The sequence below is a fragment of the Cryptomeria japonica genome, chromosome 1, assembly GCF_030272615.1.
Source record: "Cryptomeria japonica chromosome 1, Sugi_1.0, whole genome shotgun sequence".
Classification (NCBI taxonomy): domain Eukaryota; kingdom Viridiplantae; phylum Streptophyta; class Pinopsida; order Cupressales; family Cupressaceae; genus Cryptomeria; species Cryptomeria japonica.
In genome coordinates, this window is record NC_081405.1 from 132016773 (window position 1) to 132035363 (window position 18591).

General features: G+C 36.3%; 1 protein-coding gene and 1 long non-coding RNA gene across 2 annotated transcripts in view; one reads left to right on the top strand and one right to left on the bottom strand.

Annotated features, from left to right (window-relative positions):
• The window catches only part of LOC131063051 (uncharacterized), a 68087-nt gene extending 58111 nt beyond the window's left edge, over window positions 1–9976 (top strand). Inside the window, exon 3 of the long non-coding RNA XR_009111010.2 lies at window positions 9782–9976. This is a non-coding gene — a long non-coding RNA (uncharacterized LOC131063051). The remainder of the gene's footprint in view (window positions 1–9781) is intronic.
• LOC131063050 (diacylglycerol O-acyltransferase 1A) overlaps window positions 1–18591 on the bottom strand; it is a 95143-nt gene that overhangs the window by 37477 nt on the left and 39075 nt on the right. Inside the window, exons 8-11 of the mRNA XM_057996827.2 lie at window positions 7681–7782; window positions 7428–7564; window positions 5897–5978; window positions 5678–5698 (exon numbers count right to left, since the gene is read on the bottom strand). Of these exons, the coding sequence (XP_057852810.1) occupies window positions 5678–5698; window positions 5897–5978; window positions 7428–7564; window positions 7681–7782 (342 nt within the window). The remainder of the gene's footprint in view (window positions 1–5677; window positions 5699–5896; window positions 5979–7427; window positions 7565–7680; window positions 7783–18591) is intronic.

An 18591-nucleotide genomic window follows, 5' to 3' on the forward strand; every position in this document is an offset into this window, starting at 1 on the left:
GAGGTGGCATAGATGTCATGACAGTTGGATGTGGGCCATACACCCCTAGTGGCCAATGAGGCACAAAAGATTTTGAGTTTTATGCAGCAAGGGTGCGAGAGGGAGTTTGCTAGTTGCCTCACATCCCGTGGATGGCCTGCCATAAAGACCTCCAAGACAAACACCTAGCATCCAGTTAGGCGCACGACAATAGGAAAGCATGGTCGTATATTATCTGCACTCCATGGCATTGAGACTTGCTTCAAGGATTCTTCTTTCGGATGAAGTGAGCACATGCTTCCCTGGAGGAAGTGGAGATAGTGAGGGACGAGGCACTTGTGCAGGCAGAGGTTGCTCAGGAGGCAACAAGAAAGGAGTTTGTGGCTCATATGGGGCTTGTGCAGGAGCATATTATGTAGCAAGCACAACTCACCACTATTGAGCAATAGCGTAGTGTGTCCTTGGAGGATCAGCTAGAGCACCAGCAAACTGTTGTGGAGGGAAAGGATGCCCAGTAGGCAGAGTTGGAGGTGCATCAAGAAGCCATGGCTCAGGAAGTGGAAAAGTACAAGAACTAGAAGGAAGCAATGCACATGGTCAAGAAGTCACGGGAACACGAGTTGGTGGCACAACGTGATTTGCAGCTTTGCATAAAGCAAGTGCAGCAGTTTTGTGAGCGACTTTCCACGCCCAATTTGTTTTTGTCGTTTTGAAGACTGCTTTTTTGGGGGGGTTGATCTAGTCGGCAAAATTGCCTTAATAATAAATAATGTTCTGTTAGTATACTTGGCAGTGTAATTAGTTGTTCCCGAGAAGTTATGGCAGTTGCCGACTGTTAGCATAAACAACCATCAGACACTATATATACTCTCATTGTTGTATCAGGAAATCTATATGATTGTACAAATTACACTTGATAATAAAGAATATATCTTCCTACCATATGTTGTGTTGAGTATTATTAATTGGTATGTTTTTGTTTCTGTATTTTGTTCACGCTACATAATCAAGCAAGTTCCCTTCTGGAGTAAACACTTATCTTCAAAGTTATGAATAGAAATGTGATTCTTTGTGTACCTGGAATGGGACAGCCAACACTAGGAAAGGTCTCCAAAACTGAAACATACCCACTTGTATAACGGAAGAGTTTAAATAAAATTTTCCAATGCTAAAAAGAAAAGAAGATTTATAATACTAGGTTGGATTAAATGCTAAAACACAGTGAACAACTCTATATTAATTTTCAAAATACATTCACTACTCCACATTCATCAGTCCATTAAAGTTTTAAACAATCAAAAAATGCCAACACGCATAATCTTTTTCATCAGCTCCAACATTTCATACAATGAGCAATGGAAACATTAACATATGCTTCCCCTTCTATAGAATTGCATCCCCAAGTAGACTTTGAACTGGAACGATATTTTTGCTTACATTCCAAGGCACAAGCACCCATAGCCTTATGACATGCAGAGATTTCTAAGACTCCCTTTCCTGCAATTCTAATCTGACTCCAATTCTATCTTCAGACTATCAAATATAGAGAACCCTTTTCCTGTTCATAACACCCGATATACTTCTACAACCAACCACTAAAGAGAAAATACCAAACTCAAGAACCACGCTTGTGCTAAGGAAGAAATCCAACTCCCATAAACATTCACAGCAATGAGAAAGCTTCCGAATAAAATAAACATCAATAGAATATCTTTTGGCCTCCAATATTATTTATTATATTCCCCAACTTTAGCAAATAATATTTGATGGTCTTAATTAATCTTGACCGCAATATCAATCAACCAATCCTTGTAATTGCCTCTTCCCCAATAATTAAAACCCACGGTTAATAATATCATTAGAATCCACGGCCGATAATAATAGCTCCTCTAATACCACTTTACTATGCTTCCATATAAATTAGGAACCTTTGATATAATAATGCTCTCACGGAATTACTAATTTCACCGTCGACCAACACATCAACGCCTTTAGGTTATTGTCTCCACGGCAATATGAAAACTATTGATTTTATAATATTTGCCAATCCTTTGTGATAGCTCCGACCCAAATAATTAAAATTTGTAGCTTATAAAATCAAACTTTTATTTATTTCCAAACCTATGCAGATATAAATACCTCAACACAAGAAGTATCTTTATTACTGGAACTTATCTACAATTTTGTCTCCATAGGAGACTTTATAGATTTGGCTCAGCTATGAACTCTGTCGTGAATCCACTCCTAGGAAGGGTCAGGCTTTCATCGAACCCTTTTGTCAACTACTGAAAAATTTTGTCTCCAAAAATCATAAACATCAAATCAAATCCAAAGCATGTCCAATACATCACAGGGAACCCCTTATATAGATCTCCAAGAAGTATCTAGAAAATAGGCTGACTTGCTGGAGGAAAATATATTTAATAAAGTGACATTATAATATTACTTTATTAATCAATTAAATTAATTAATATTAAGTCATCGTTTGGAATATTTTAATTATTTTTTGACAACTTAATAAAAATCAATTTAATTAATGTCACTTAAAAATTGGGAACATTACAAAAACACTTAAGACTCAAACAACACTCCAAAAAGGATCTAAAGACACCTAAAACTGAAAACCCACATCAAAATACTTCATAAATCTCATCTTTAAACCCTTGTCTCCAAACATCAAGCCAAAATCATTGAAAAACTCAAACTGAAAGCAATAATCAACTAGGGGAGGATATTGTACCACCAAAATCAAAGCAACTATAGAGGGTTTTCATCCTCAACAATCTTCAGAAGAATTCCACAGTCTCTTTCAAACAACATTTTGTTATGTGTGCACAAGCAGAATGAATGAAAGAGAGCCCAAACTCCAATTTATTGGGTTGGAAGGAAAAATTAGAGCAACTTCAAATTTAAAATATTATATTTCCCTCAAAGACCCTCAATACAATTTTTGAAATCACTTTAAGTTCCCCCTCCCCGCCCCGGCACACTTGCCTAAGCGTCCACTTTGAGGCATACTTTATAAAACATTTAACACTTAGTTATAGATTAAAGTCACTTTTTGGTCACTCCAGTGAAAAATATAATATATTGTTCCCATCACCTCAGAAAACTCACCAAGGCACTGAAATCGAGAAAACTTTACACAAAAGCAAAGAGGGAACTGACACTAAGACTAAGTGCCTAAAAAGTTGCAGTTTTTGTCATTGATGTCAAAGGTCAGTTGATGAGTTTCAGAAAAGAGATTTGAATTTTGGTTGAGCTGGTTGCTTGCTTGCTTGAGCTGAATAGCTGCCTAGTTGAGCTACTTGGTGTTAAATTTGAAACAGAATAAATAGAAAGCAGAAAACTAAACTTATAAACAACACAAACACAAGAGCTTATCCTGGGAAAACCCTCCACCTGAGGGTGAAAAACCCAGCCCACTCAAAAATGAACTTTATTATATCTCTGAAAATGAATACAACTGTTGTTGGTTTCAGATTACTATCAATCACAATAAGATGAGTTTGATTCTCTACAAATCAATCATGACAATGAAGTCAAATGATACATCTCATATACATTCTATAAACCTTCGTAAGACTGAAAACTCTGAACACAGAAAACATATAATATTACTGATCTGATAGACTACATACACAATGTTCTCAACTCGCTACAAGACAAACGAGAGAAGCCAGCAATATATAACTATCCATCTGCCGAAAAAGAAGAAGAGCCACGAAAATGGAAGGGCGATGAAATATAAAGAATCGGAATTGCAAGTGAAGAGACTCCACAAAGGAAGAGGAAAAGACACCGACAGCCACATCTTCACCGACAGCCACATAGACATGAAAAGTCACCGACAGCCACAACTTCACCAACAGCCACATAGACATGAAAAGTCACCGACAGCCACAAAGACATCTTCACCAACAGAACATGAAAAGAAAACGGAAGCCAATGAACCGAAGCAGGATAAATAAAGGTAACTGAATCCACACGATAAATAAGAGACGTTGCATTTTGGATGTCTATCACAGCTATAACTTCAACAATTGGCTGTCTATCGCAGCTACAACTTCACCAACAGCCACATAGACATGAAAAGTCACCGACAGCCACAAAGACATCTTCACCGACAGAACATGAAAAGAAAACAGAAGCCAATGAACCGAAGCAGGATAAATAAAGGTAACTGAATCCACAAGATAAATAAGAGCATCTTGGATGTCTATCACAGCTATAACTTCAACACTTGGCTGTGTGCTTCTGCTGGTTGGCTGTTTACTTAAGCTGGTTGTGTGTCTATGTCAGCTGCTTAGTCAGATTGCCATCACAGCTTTGAATATTCCAAAGAGTCGATTTCTTTGGACTTTATATGTTTCCCTTGTGTAACTGTTTTCTGCACCCCTTCAATCAATTATTTTTCATGCGTAGTGGAGGTTGTTTTTAAAAAATTACAGACATGACAAAAATGTTTATGAGTTGAGCAGTTAGAGGCATTAAATATTCTGAAAAAGCCTTCAACAGGTGTTGAGAAATTCTTTTTGACAGATTTTTCTTATGATGGGGGTACAGGGTATGTCATTTTTGACACATGGCCTTCAATCTGAAAGAATACGTTTTTTTAAGAAGTGTGTTTTTGTAGTGGTTGATGTGGTGTCGGAGTTTTACTGGTATGAATGTGTGAAGGCCAAGTTTTGGTGGATATACAGAAGAAAAAGATAACACAGACTAAAATTTTCTTTTCCGTGCGAACATCAGGGAAGTTAGTTGTGAGGGATCATTGTTTTTTTTTAAAACCTTAAGTTTTGTCTTCTTTGTGGTGCAAGGCAGATATTTAAAGAGTGAGCTTCAGTTTATATTCTGGGGAAGCACAGAATCCTCTTCATTATTGGTTCAGGTTGTGGACAAGATTGAGATGTTAAATATATCGTGTTTCTTGTTTTCTGGTGAGAAAAATCATTTTTGGTGTTATGGCTGTAGCTTGATGGTATAAAATAGTTTTTGTATTCTAAAAATAACACAGAAAATTGTGAGGTGAATCAAGCGGCAAATGAAGGAGAGTTCTCTTAAAAGGAAGAGACGTTTCTTTTAAAGATTTTGGTTCCTGCGATAATTCTTCTGCCAACACTTTGGAATGAGTTGAAGATATAATTGTAAGAAGACTGCTGCCTTAATTTTTATCGTAGCCTGGCATCTAATTGGGCTTAAATAAACACTATTGAAAACTTTTGTGTATTTGAGGGTGAGAATTAAGAGATGCGTTCTTTTTTTATGGCCTGCATTAAAGCACAATTGATTATCTTTGCTTCCTGAGTGATGTTGAAAGAATTTTTCAGTTATTTTCAAGGAAATAAAAAGCTGAAATTATATATCCTAGTGGAGGTGTAGATTTTTAGGAGATTTAAATACATCATCTGCAGCAAGGTGACAAAAAGGAGGAGTTCATTCTGTGTGTGGTTAGTGTGTTTATCAAACAGAGTTTTGATGTTTTTTTCTTAAGATCATATCTGTTGTTACTTTGTTAAATCAAATGTACAGCCTATCAAATATAACAACATACCAATAATAAGTCAATATTAGAAAAGAAAATGAAACACCAATAACATACAAGAGAAAACATTGCATTGCAAAGAAGCAGATTAAAATATTTCAAAGTGCAATTTATTTCTACTCATATGTTCTCAAATCTCAGGGGAAAAATTACCATATTCCACAATCTCCAATACTGAATTGACCAGAAGGCGAAAATGTCGTTCCCCACACAACACAAACAAATAAAACAAAGGAATCAGTCCAATGCTCAAGTGCTGGTTTAAATCTGATTTAGGCTATAGCAGGTAGCTGTTTTTTATGTAAGAAAATACAAACAAAATGCTCACAGAGCCTATTTTCAAAGTCTCTTCAGCAAGGAAAATCAATTGACCTCATCCACAGTCTTTGCATTCCACCAATCTTTGTAAAATTCACGATCCCCAAATCGAACCAACTCTGCAACTATATTAAGCCTGGGAAAGATGTCACATGAACCATCACATCAAACATTTAATAAACTAATATTAGATAAAATGTGATATAAATAAAATACAGATATTTGGTCATATTTAACAATTTCATAACATTCAAATCACAGTTGCAGATAATTAAGCAAAAGAATTTCAGAACATCTGCAGCTCCTAGTATGTTTCCAACAAATACAAGAAAAAACAGTTAGCAAATTTGTGTCTGAATTTGAACTAAAAAGTTGATTAAAATGCAGATAATCATTAAGATGTGAATGAAGATAAATAAATCACCTAAATAAAATTCATTAATTATGTAAGCTGATTACTACAGGATGGCATGCACTTACGCACATGACCTGAGGCGTTTAATGACTTGTCTTCCCATTACTGGACAGTAATTTAAGTCAAGATGGCAGAAACAGAAAACTCATCAGCATAGAAAGTGCTAGTTCAATCCTCATGAAAGCCAATCTAATCAATCTAGGTTTATGGCAGGAACAACTAGAACTTAACCATGCAACAAGTTTCTAAAACACTAAAATTTAGTAGCCTACAAGAACACAGCATTCAAGTGATTATTTCAAAAGTTCCATTTTTGATAGTAGATCATTTGGAGATGCCTGTGGCTCTCTCCCACAATAAACTGGGAGATCAAGTCTGTCCTTGCTGTTTCTCCATTCCTGGTTGATTAAAGTGTTTGATGTTACCTCTGCCTATAGTTTTCTGGTAGCATAATAGAAGGAAAGGGATTTCTCTGTGCAGCATTATGTCTAGAGTTGCTCTCTATGAGGAAATATAGACTGAACCATTAGCCTTTAACAGCGAAGTCAGTCTCTAAGGAAAAAAAATATATTATTTAAGAAACATTAATGACATACACAGTAAGTTCAACTTCAATGTGTGCCCTTAATTTTGTAGTTGTAATGTGAAAGTTAAACAGGGAATTCTCACAAAGGACACTCAAATTCAAATCCCTCTTAGCATTGAGGTGGCTGCCACAACAATTCAATGAGACCTTTGAAGCATGTCAATGTTGATTGTTGAACATGAGCAAGGATTCAGGGCCCCAGTTTCTGTCCCTTATAGCCCTGCACCCCAGTGATGGCCAAGATTTATAAATTGAAAAAAAACTTTTATAATTGTCATCCCTGCTATTATTTTATGAACTTTCATGCAAACAATGTGTATAAGGTCCCTGAATTAACCCTCATTACTCCAAAAATGGGATTCTAAGTCATACTGGTGCACATAAGCCGTGCTGGCAGCCATGAAAAAGATCAGCAACTCAGGTTTTAATGAAAATAAGCCAGGACAAACGGTACCATTCACAATTGTCCCTTGATAGTTCTTGACAAAGGAACATGAATAATTACTCTTATTCATAAGAAAATATAAAAACAATTTATCATAAATAAAATTGAACAAAGAAAATGTGGTTGTTTGTAAGCATACCACAGGTGAAAGAAGCAGTAAAACATGCACAGCCACACATATAAAGTCGGAACGGACAACTTCAATACCCTTTCAATAGCATAAAGAAAGTTTCCGTTGAAAGGATGCTGTGAATTCTTTATAGTTGGATTCATATACTGCATGAAAATCCATTGCAAGTCCAATAGACAATAAGAATTTATATGTAAGTGCAAACTGGCAAGCAAATATAACCAAGGATAAAGAGACGAATTATGAACATGAAGAAGCATACTTGTTCCACAATGAAGCCCATGACTCCTGTGAATATGACCAATTTTCCAAGCTGACGAAGAACCCAACCCTTGCGAATATTTGCAGTGCAAGGGTAACTCGTCTGCAAGAGTGAATAATGTATACATCAATAAATGAGTTAAACAACATTACTGAAACCATGTTTTGTTATAAAAGCATCGACTGAAATGCATATTAAAATTTAGTTCCACGACAGATAGGCTAACAGTAGTTAGCCAACAAAGCAAAAAGAAAAGTAATGCCAAACATATACCTGATGAATATGCATAATATTGTTGTGTACCTATGGAAAACATATTACTAGATTTATGTTTTAGTGGCTAGTCCTTAGCTTAGTGTTACTGTCTAAGACGTGTTTTGTCTACCTAAGATTGATGAACAGTTAAGTAATAGGTTAGGCACACTTTCCATTCCCATGTTTATTATCAGCAATTCAACACTATTGCTGTAAAATCACAAAGAAAGTTATTGCTGTCGAGGAGATCTTACGCTCACTACAATCTTAATAAGGCCAGGGTAAATTTAGAAGCTTGACATGTCAAAAGCTTTTAACAGATTCAATTGGATTCTTGCTGCCTTTGGGTTCAATGAATAAGCAATAACCTGGACCAAAATTGGCATAACAACCCCTTACTTCCAAATAGCAATGGATGGGCATATGGGCTTTTTCTTCAATTCCTCAAGGACATGAAAACATGGTGAACCTCACAACCTTATTTTGTCATCATGATGAATGAACATTGCCTTCTACTAAGAAAATACCAATATAGTAGACATCAATTTGGTCTCACTGCATTTGTGTAAAGGATTGGTGTTATTAGCCTTGCAATCCTAGGACTACGTATCTTAATTTTAATACAGTTATTACTCCACTTGACTCCAAGTCTCCAACAATCAGAAAGTGAACTTGGATGCTCCACATGAAGAGAAACAATTTTTTGTAATTAAATATTTTTTTCAAAGGCATTTGGAATATTCTTTGCTAGGTGGCATTGTGTAGGGAAGCTTAATTTGGCTTATGACAATATCTATGGACACTTGGCATGAAGTGGAAGGGAATATAACTATTTATGGTGTTGTAAGAGGTGTAAGAAGCATCTATGACATTGGTACAAAAGCATCTTTGGTTATGTGTATGTGTGAGAAGCTGGTAGCTGTTATTTGGACTTAACGAGTTGTTATATTTTGTCTTCTAATGGGCTGGTTTTGTCCTCTAATGAAGTTGAATGCCTGAGTTCATGAAAAAAGTCTTGAAGCTTCTAATAAGATGCTTGTAACTCCCAAACAAATATCATGAGGTATCTTTTGCATGTAGACTATTCATATATGTCTAGGACTATTCAAATAAAAACATCATATATGTCTAGGACTATTCAAATAAAAACCATTATAATTACAAAATTTGTATATTGGTCTTCAACCTTCATCAAAAGCATCTAGGTCAAAGTCATCACTTGGTTCAACATCATTTGAACCACAAGCAAATGAAATGCCACTCCCACTATGTAATCACGTGTAAGAGTCTCGTCATTATTACATTAACAATAGCAAGCTCTACAATAGGTAATATATTAGATGAATAAATCTCCTTTGTGCAAGCTATATTTGTCCCCTTGACACTTTGTGATTGTTCTCTTCCGAAAAAAACTAGCCATCTTTCAAAATGCAAAAATGTCATAAGAATGAGTTTGTGTGAAATAGGGTTGTGTTTGTGAAACAACAAACATAAGGGGTGCATTTTAGGTTTTAATTGCCTTTTAGGGCTTTATTTATGTTTTAATGTTTAAAAACAAAGCTTTTTAAATTTGTTTTTAAGCATTTTGAATTTTTTATCTACCTATGGGAGCACTTAAAAGTAGACAAGGACCATCCCTATCACTCAAGTTCCATGTGGGTATGCCTACAGGAAAGTCAGGGTAGCAAAGACACACCTTGTCCACTCCCAAGCCACTCCAAAGCCTGACCTAGTTGGGAATGGGACCAAGACCCTTAAAGGAAGAATCCAGTAACTTAGGTTTTTTGTATTAGTTTAGGCTATAAAATGGAGCTTGGAGAAAGAGGTAACACAAGTTGTTTTGCAGGTTATTGTAGTAATGAGGTGCTACAAGAATTCAAAGGGAGAAGTTGCATTGCTGTAACTCTTTAAAGGGTTAATACAAGCTTTAAATCTCTTTGGGTATGGAGTTTTTTCTCATGAGGGTTTCTCCGTATATATCTTCAGTTAAGGTTTGCATCTCTTTTATGTTGTATTGTTTTTTCTTTTTATGTATTGTGTAATGTTGTGCTTGGTTAAGTAAATCCAAAGTCTCATCTATAAGTGATGTAGGAAAAGACTGACTCTATTACTCAGCTGATAAAGAACTAATTTACTATACAAACCAAAGATTATATAATTCTTCATTGCTGCAACTATATGCCATGATCCTCAGACAGAGCCAATTGTTGTGACCAATTTTTTGTATTTTGCCAAAATCATAAACTAAAGCCTATTATTTGTCTACCCCTAATATGTTTTAGAATCAAGTTGTTTAGTTCTTTTTTTCTAACCCCACAGGATCATGAAAATAGACAGCACCTTACCAAAAGAGCAAGGCATTTTCAAGATTCATGGATGGAGATCAAGAAAAATTACAGAAACAATTTTGAAGATGTGTGCTTGTAAAGAAGGGTGCCACTATGAAGAGGAATTAAAGATTAAGCAGTTCAGGGACACTTTGGTGACAATTTAGACTTTAGAGTGTTGGTGTGTAAAAATGTTTTAGTGCATGTCTCAGGAAGGGAAAAAGAATTTTTTTTAAAATTGAAGTAATGGTGCACACCTCATAAAGAAGAAATTATGAATTATAAAAGGCACCTCCAAACCAATGGTGCAAACAAGAGAGTATTGACACACCTGTACAAAGAAAACTAATCAAAAAAGTTGTTTTTGATGAGCACATGATTATACTGAGGGGAGGTTGAATCAGTTTAACAATATTTTTTTTCTTTTAAAACTTATTTATCACTTTGAGATTTAATCAAAATTAACACATGTAAAATCAAACAACAACACAATTTATGTGGAAACCTTTGGAGGAGAAAACCACGGCAGAAAATATTGCTTTTATTAATCTTCCTTTTACAAATTCTGTAGGCACCAACGTACTAGAGGCACGAACCCCTCATTCACTTTGTGAGCACCAGCCCACTAGAAGCACCAACCCCTCATTCAATTTCTCTTCGCAAATTTTTCTTTTACTCTCTTCTCCAGTCTGCTATTATGCTGATCACAAATCTCCCATAAACTGATTATAATCTCACTACAAATCTTATTATAAATCTTCCATAAAATTTGTCTCAATCTCCTTATATAATCTGCAAATAATCTTCTTAAACTTTGCTCTAATATTCCTCACAATTCCTTCATAAATTCTGGGAGAAATCTCATTAGGAATTGACCTTTATCTGCTGGTATATTTGATGTATTTATTTCTCTTTCAGGCTCACACACACTTCATTCAACTTTCCCATAGTGGTTTTATACCTTCTACATACCCTTTCATGAAGGGTGCAAACTCTTTTCAAAGACTCATTCTTATCCAAGAGAGGTGTCCCTTTGTTAATAAGCTTCTAGTTTGAATTGCTAGTTTTTAATTATAGGGGCCACCTTAATATGAATCGCTGCCTTTTGAGAAAATGTATCACAACCTTTTCTTAATTGCTGTTTTAGTAATCATATTTTATGATTACAAAACACTGCACATACAATCACTTTCATTGCTTCTCCTTTTATGGACTGTTACTTATAAAAATTGCTGTGCATTATAACTTTCATCTGTCTTATTCTTTTCCATCGCTGCTCCGTTGTCTTTAATTGCTGTGTTAAGTTCGCTGCTCTATTATATTTAATGAAACTTCTAATAAAGTTACTGCTCTGTTGTCTATATTTAATTAAGCTTCTCATAAAATTGCCACTTTCAATGATAACGAGAATCTCTTTTGAATAAAATAAACTCTGTTTTTTTTAGTAGTCATCGACCTCTTAAATTAGAATATTTAATTGTTAATTTTTTAGCTGTGTATGTTTATTAATGGTCATTCAGTTATATTTTTAGAGAGTGCTTTAGTTGGTTGTTATATTTTTAGAGACTTTGTGATAGAATTGGGAGTTTCTATTTTTAGAATCAGTTTAACGGTTAGTCCCAATTTGGACAACCGCCTTGTAATTGCCTATAAAAGGCTTGTTATTCGTTCAATAAAGTACGCTGATTTTTGGTTTCATGGTATCAGAGCGGGTGACGAGCTTTTAAAAAAAAAATCGTGCCCTAGCTACCTAGAGTTTATTTCCATAAAAAAAAATTATTTTTTTATGAAAAAATCAGAGCAGAAATTTTCGAAGGGTTGTGATCGTATTTTTTTCTGGGTCGCATTTTTTTGCTCAACAAATTCGTGGGCAGATTTTATTTTTGTAATTCACGAATTTCAGATTCGTGGTGTTCCTGGTTCGAAGTTTTCGAGAAAGTTTTTTTGTGGATTTGTCTTACCTGCATAGGATTTTTTGCAGGCTTTGTCTAAAGGTTTCATGGTTTTTAAAAAATCACAACGCATTTTTTTTCGTCAGCTCCTCAAACCTGCGCAACGTCTCTATGTTTCTATGGGCACAATTTTTCTGCGCGTCAGATTCTCTGTGTTTGCTGCGCAACGGTTTTTCTGACCCACAAAGTTTTGCACCCTGGTTTGCCTGGGTTCTGAGCAATTTTTGCGACATTTTTTGACACGTTTTCTTCTGCAGATAGTGAGTGATTTTTGTGTCAATTTTTTTTCAATCTCGCGATTACTTGGTCACAGTTTTTCCTCTGCACAACATTGTTATTCCCACCCACACCCACATCTGTTTTTACCCACGAGTCTGTATTGCAGTTCTGAATCCGCGGGTCTGCACTTAAGTTTTTTTGTTTCTGACCAGTGCCTAGGATTTTGGGTTTGTGCAGAGAGCTGCGTCAAGGGTTTTACCAGTTTTCCTCAAAAACAAAGTTTTGTATTCTGAGCAGTTTGTCTTGGGATTCATGCCAAACTAGTTTGACTGATTTTGGCTTGAAAATCAGATTTTTTGAAGCTTGTACCAGCTATTGCTAAAGGTTTTTGCCTGGTTTTTGACAGAAAAATCAGCCTCTTTTAACTCGAGTTTGCCTCATTTTTCGTGCATAAAAACACGGGAGGCATGGCGTCGTTGACCAACATCATGTTGGAAGGTAGTCAGCGCTTCAACAGCAAGAACTATAAAACCTAGAAGCAGCGGATGCCTTCTATTTTTTAGTACCGGTGCCTTGACCAGATTGTTCTAGGTAAAGAAACTCGTCCTGCAACAACGGGCGATGACTAGACCAAGTTTGATGAGCGTAATCAATAAGCGGTTATGTTGCTGAAGATATCAGTCACCGATGAGATGCTTCCAAAAGTGCCATCAGGCAAGAAAGCTAATGAGATTTGGGATCACTTGAAGAATCTTCATGAGACATCCGACAAGAGCCAAGCGTTCTTTCTAAAGAACATGTTCTCAGTTATGATGGATGAGAAGATGTCATTACAGGAACATCTTACAAAGATCAAAGAAATTCATGACCAGTTGGAGGCTATTGGTCGCACGATGGAGGAAGAGGATATGGTTGTGATTACACTGAAGAGCCTACCCAGATCCTATGAACACTTTATTGAGACGCTCAACATTACCTCCACTAATTTTGACTTGAAGTTTGATGAATTGTGCAATAAGCTATAGCAGCAAGATAGGTGGAGTAGCAGTTTGGTAGCAACATTGACATGACTAGTGTGGAACAGGCGTTTACTGCCAAGGACAAAGGCAAAGGTGAGTCCACTCAGCTGAAAGGACAACGCACACCTGAGGAGGGGTTCAAGAAGAAAATCACGTGTCACTATTGTGGTGGACCTGGACATATCCAAAGGTTCTGCAAAAAGAGATTGGTTGATCAGAAGTCCAACCAAGGAGGGTCTCAAGAGTAGGAGCAATCTCATGTCGCAGAGCGTCCTGAAGAGGAGTCCGTCTTATATGCTTTTTGATTAGCAGATTTTGTCATTGGTTGGGTAGTTGATAGAATGACCATTAAGGGAGGGTATTACAATATTTAATTGTTATTTTTTTAGCTGTGTTTAATAATGGTCATTTGGTTATATTTTTAAAGATTTCTTTAGTTGATTGTTATATATTTAGAGACTTTGTGATAGCACTGGGAGTTTCTATTTTCAGAGTCAATTTAACAATTAGTCCCAATTTGGACAATCATCTTGTAATTGCCTATAAAAGGCTTGTTATTCGTTCAATAAAGTACACTGATTTTTGGTTTAATTATACATATATTTATATGTATCTTCAACATGATTGGCTAGCATAATCTTCAACCATGACATCAATGTCAAATCTTCAACAGTTTTCACTTATAAAGGATCAACATGAGCCATAATGAAGACAAGTGCATACAAGAAATTCCAATGTGCCTCCATAAAGGCATTAAATAATACACTAAAATTTTACAAAAACCATACATGCTAGAGCTTTGAAGTGTATCAAAGCATAGGATGTGACAAGTATAGACTAAAGCATGTGAAAATGAAGAGTGGCACACTTGAAAAGGAAAAATGCTGTATATGCAAGCATAAAAGTTGAGACATGCACTCCAACACAAAGGGTTGTTTGTGAAAGTTGCCAAGGTGAAATCAAGGCAACCTTAATAGTTGAGGTTAAGTAGCTTAGAATATATTTCTCATCTTCCACAACCCACTTCAAAGCCTACGATGTTAATGCCCCGAATTCTAAACTCCCACAATGAACGAAAAAATGCATAGATCAACTAGTTGTACATGGGCAAACAAAAACCAATTTAGGTAAATAATGTTCATTCTTTGACTAAGTCAATGGGTACTAAGTTTTTGCAACGGATTTATATTCCATTTTTATGCATGAGATTAACCGCTTGCATTGTTCACTACACTCTCTCCTACAGTAGATATCAAGTGAGAGAATGTCGGAACAAAGGTGTGCCATTCACCTAAGAATTCCTTAACAAAGTTTATTTGATGACTAGCAAAACAATATTGATTATCTATGTGGTAGGTTGTAATGAGTTCCACACATTACAGTGCAGTATGAGGGCTTGTCTTAGTCCACTAGTTATGTTAACCACAAGTATTTTGGAGAAGAATTCACAACCACAAAATTGTAGGTAAAACACTATAAATGTGTTTAATAGTGTCAATGCACTTGAAGCAATCTTGAAATATATGAGGTTCTATCCAAGAGCATGGTGATGTTGTTGGAGATGTTTATTAGTACCAGATCCAAATATGTTTCATTGGGAGTAATGCAAGAAGACCACAAATAGTGTTTGGATGTTGTGCAATAAGACCACTACATGTTTCAAGTAGAGTGGTTGAACAACTTTGACCAAGTGTTATTGTTGGTGTTGGAAATAAGCCACACCCGGACCGACGATGGACTAGTCCAAGAGGGGCCAGTAGCTCAGTGGTAGAGCACTCCAGCAGCCTATGGAAGGTCCTAGGTTCAAGTCCTAGCTGGTCCATGTCTCAACATGGTATCAAAGCTATAGTTAAATCGAACTTGAGGTTGTTCATTTTTACGTAAAATTCAAATCAAGTATATATTCAACATCACAATCCTATCAATGGCTAGTGCTATCAGATTTGAAGACAGACTCGCAGGGGGTGACAACTTTTCCACATGGAAATTCAGAATTCAAATGATTCTAAAAGAAAACAAAGTTGAATCATTTGTAAAGACTGAAATTAAAGAACCCGAGACTGAACCTGATCAAGCAATTTGGGGAGAAGGAAATGATAAGGCTATCAAAATCATAGTTGATGGGGTAAGGAACAATATTATGCCCATTATAAAAAAACACGAAACAGCCTTCAACATGTTCAAAGCACTTGAAGACTCTTTTGAGATATCCAATGCTAGTAGAACCTTGGCTCTAAAAAGAGAGATAAATCATATAGCCATGATAAAAAGAGAATCAGTCAATGCCTACTTCATGCGAATATCTACCTTAAGGGATGAACTGGCAACCCTTGGATATGAGATCCAAAGCAAAGAATTAACCCTCATTGCTTTAGATGGGTTGCCTAGTATCTGGGAAACGTTCGTCCAAGGCATCAGTGCAAGGGATAACTTTCCAAAATTCGATAGGCTAAAGGGTGACTGTCTCCAAGAGGAATCAAGGCAAAATAAGAAAGGGATCAAACAAAAGAATATAGATGAAGATCTTCAAGTTCTAAATATAAACTCAAATAAAAGGGGCGAGCAGAAGCAATTCAGAAAGAGAAAAGGTCGTCACGGCAAGAACTCCTTCAAGAAGGACCTCTCTCAAATTCAGTGTTATAGATGTGACAAATTTGGGCACTATGTTGCCAAATGTCCAGAAAGAGCTAAACAAGCCACATTTGCCAAAACAGGAAAAACAAAAAAGGAAGAGGACTCCGAGAAGTATGTGCTCTATTCAACACTCACAAATCAAGCATCAAACAAAGTGAACTCCTGGGTGATCGACAGTGGCTCATCCAAACACATCACAGGATTCAGAGAAGTACTAGACTCCATGAAAGAGGAGAATGATGAGGAGGTACCCATCGGAGATGACTCTACACACCCTGTCAAAGGAATTGGAAACTGCACCATCAAACTAAAGTCAAGTGTATCATTACAACTTAGAGGAGTGCTATATGTTCCAGGCATTAAGAGGAATCTTGTCTCAATATCAGCACTAGAGGACAATGGATACAGAGTAACCTTCATGGACAACAAAGTGTTGGCTTGGCCAAAGAACTCATCCATCAAGAAAGCTAAAACAATTGGTCAAAGACAAGGCTACTTGTATGAGCTATGCACAAAGCCCAACTTAGCCCTAATTCATGAAACTACAGATGCCAATGAAATCTGGCATAGAAGACTAGGCCACCTAAATTTTAGAGCTTTATCATCAATGGGAGACCTTGTCACAGGTCTACCTAAGCTAAAGCAATATCATTCAGGGGCATGCACAGGATGTGCCCTAGGTAAAAATACTAAGGGTGCTTTTCAAAGTAGTACTAGGAAAACAAGTAAAATCTTAGAGTTAGTTCATTCTGATGTATGTGGACCTATGTCTGTAAATTCATTAGGGGGATTTCTATATTATGTAATATTTATTGATGACTACTCTAAGAAAACCTGGATCTACTTTCTGAAATGTAAAGAATCAGAAGAGATCCTTAACAGGTTTAAAGAATTCAAATCACTAACAGAAAATTACTTAGGAAACAAAATTAAAACCCTAAGAACTGATAATGGGGGGGAATACACATCAGAATTATTTAAAGAGTTTTGTAAAAATTCAGGGATTAAGAGGGAGTTAACAATACCCTACAACCCTCAACAAAATGGGATAGCAGAAAGAAAAAATAGGACAATCATTGAAGCTGCCAAAGCTATGATTCTTGATCAGAATCTAAATATCAATCTTTGGGCAGAAGCAACTAGCACTGCTGTATATATTCAAAACAGATGTCTTCACTCTCATCTTGAAGATAAGACCCCTGAGGAAGTCTTTACTAAAACAAAACCGGATATAAGCCACCTTAGGATTTTTGGATGCCCTATCTATATTCATGTACCTAAGGAGAAAAAATTAAAATTAGAACCTTCTGGAAAAAGGGGAATCTTTGTAGGATATAGTGAAACCTCCAAAGCCTATAGGATATATATACCTGGTCAAAAGAATATTGAACTAAGTAGGGATGTGATTTTGAAGAAAACTTAGCCTTCAAAAGAGCCCAAAGCTCTCTAGATCCTGAAGTCTATATCCCCAACCCTAGCTTAGATAGAGATCCTACTCCTGAGCTTCAAAGGGAGAGTCCTGAGAAAACTATGAGTGAAACTCAAAGTCCACCTAGAGAAAACCTCAAGAAAAGACCACTATGGGCCACCAAAATTGTAGAAGAAGCTCGGAAATTTGTTGCTCCCTTAGGAACCTTCAGAGAAAGCAAAAGGCCTAATAAATTCACTAGCTATGTTGCCCTTATGAATGATCTCTCTAAAGCTGAACCAAACAATGTATCAGATGCACTTGAACATCAAGTATGGAAGGATGTTATGTCTGAAGAGTATCAGTCCATTATGAAAAATAATGTTTGGGAGATTGTTCCTAGGCCAACCAAGAAATCTGTGGTTTCATCTAAATGGCTTTTCAAGATCAAACATGCTGCAGACGGCAGTATTGAAAAACACAAGGCCAGATTTGTAGCTGGAGGCTTCTCACAAAGGGAAGGAATAGATTATGAAGAAACTTTTGCCCATGTTGCCAGATATACATCAATAAGAGTTGTATTAGCCATTGCAGCAACAAAGGGGTAGAAGGTACACCAAATGGATGTTAAGACAACTTTTCTAAATGGTGAGATCTCAGAAGAAGTCTACCTAGAGCAACCTAAAGGTTTTGAAATTCATGATGCAGAGTCTCATGTGTGTAGACTCAAGAAAGCTCTCTATGGGCTCAAACAAGCTCCCAGGGCCTGGTATGAAAGAATTGACACCTATCTCTCAGGACTAAGCTTCTCCAAAAATGATGCAGATCCTAATCTCTACTACAAAAGAAATAAAGGTGATATGCTAATATTGATTTTATATGTTGATGACTTATTAATCACAGGAAATAATCACCTTATAGATCAATGCAAGAATGATCTATCCAAAGAATTTGATACGAAGGACTTAGGACTCCTTCATTACTTCCTAGGATTGGAAGTATGGCAGAATTCTGACAACATTATACTAAACCAAGGAAAGTACACTTTGGATATTTTGAAGAGATTTGGAATGCTAAACTGTAGACCCATGACCTCT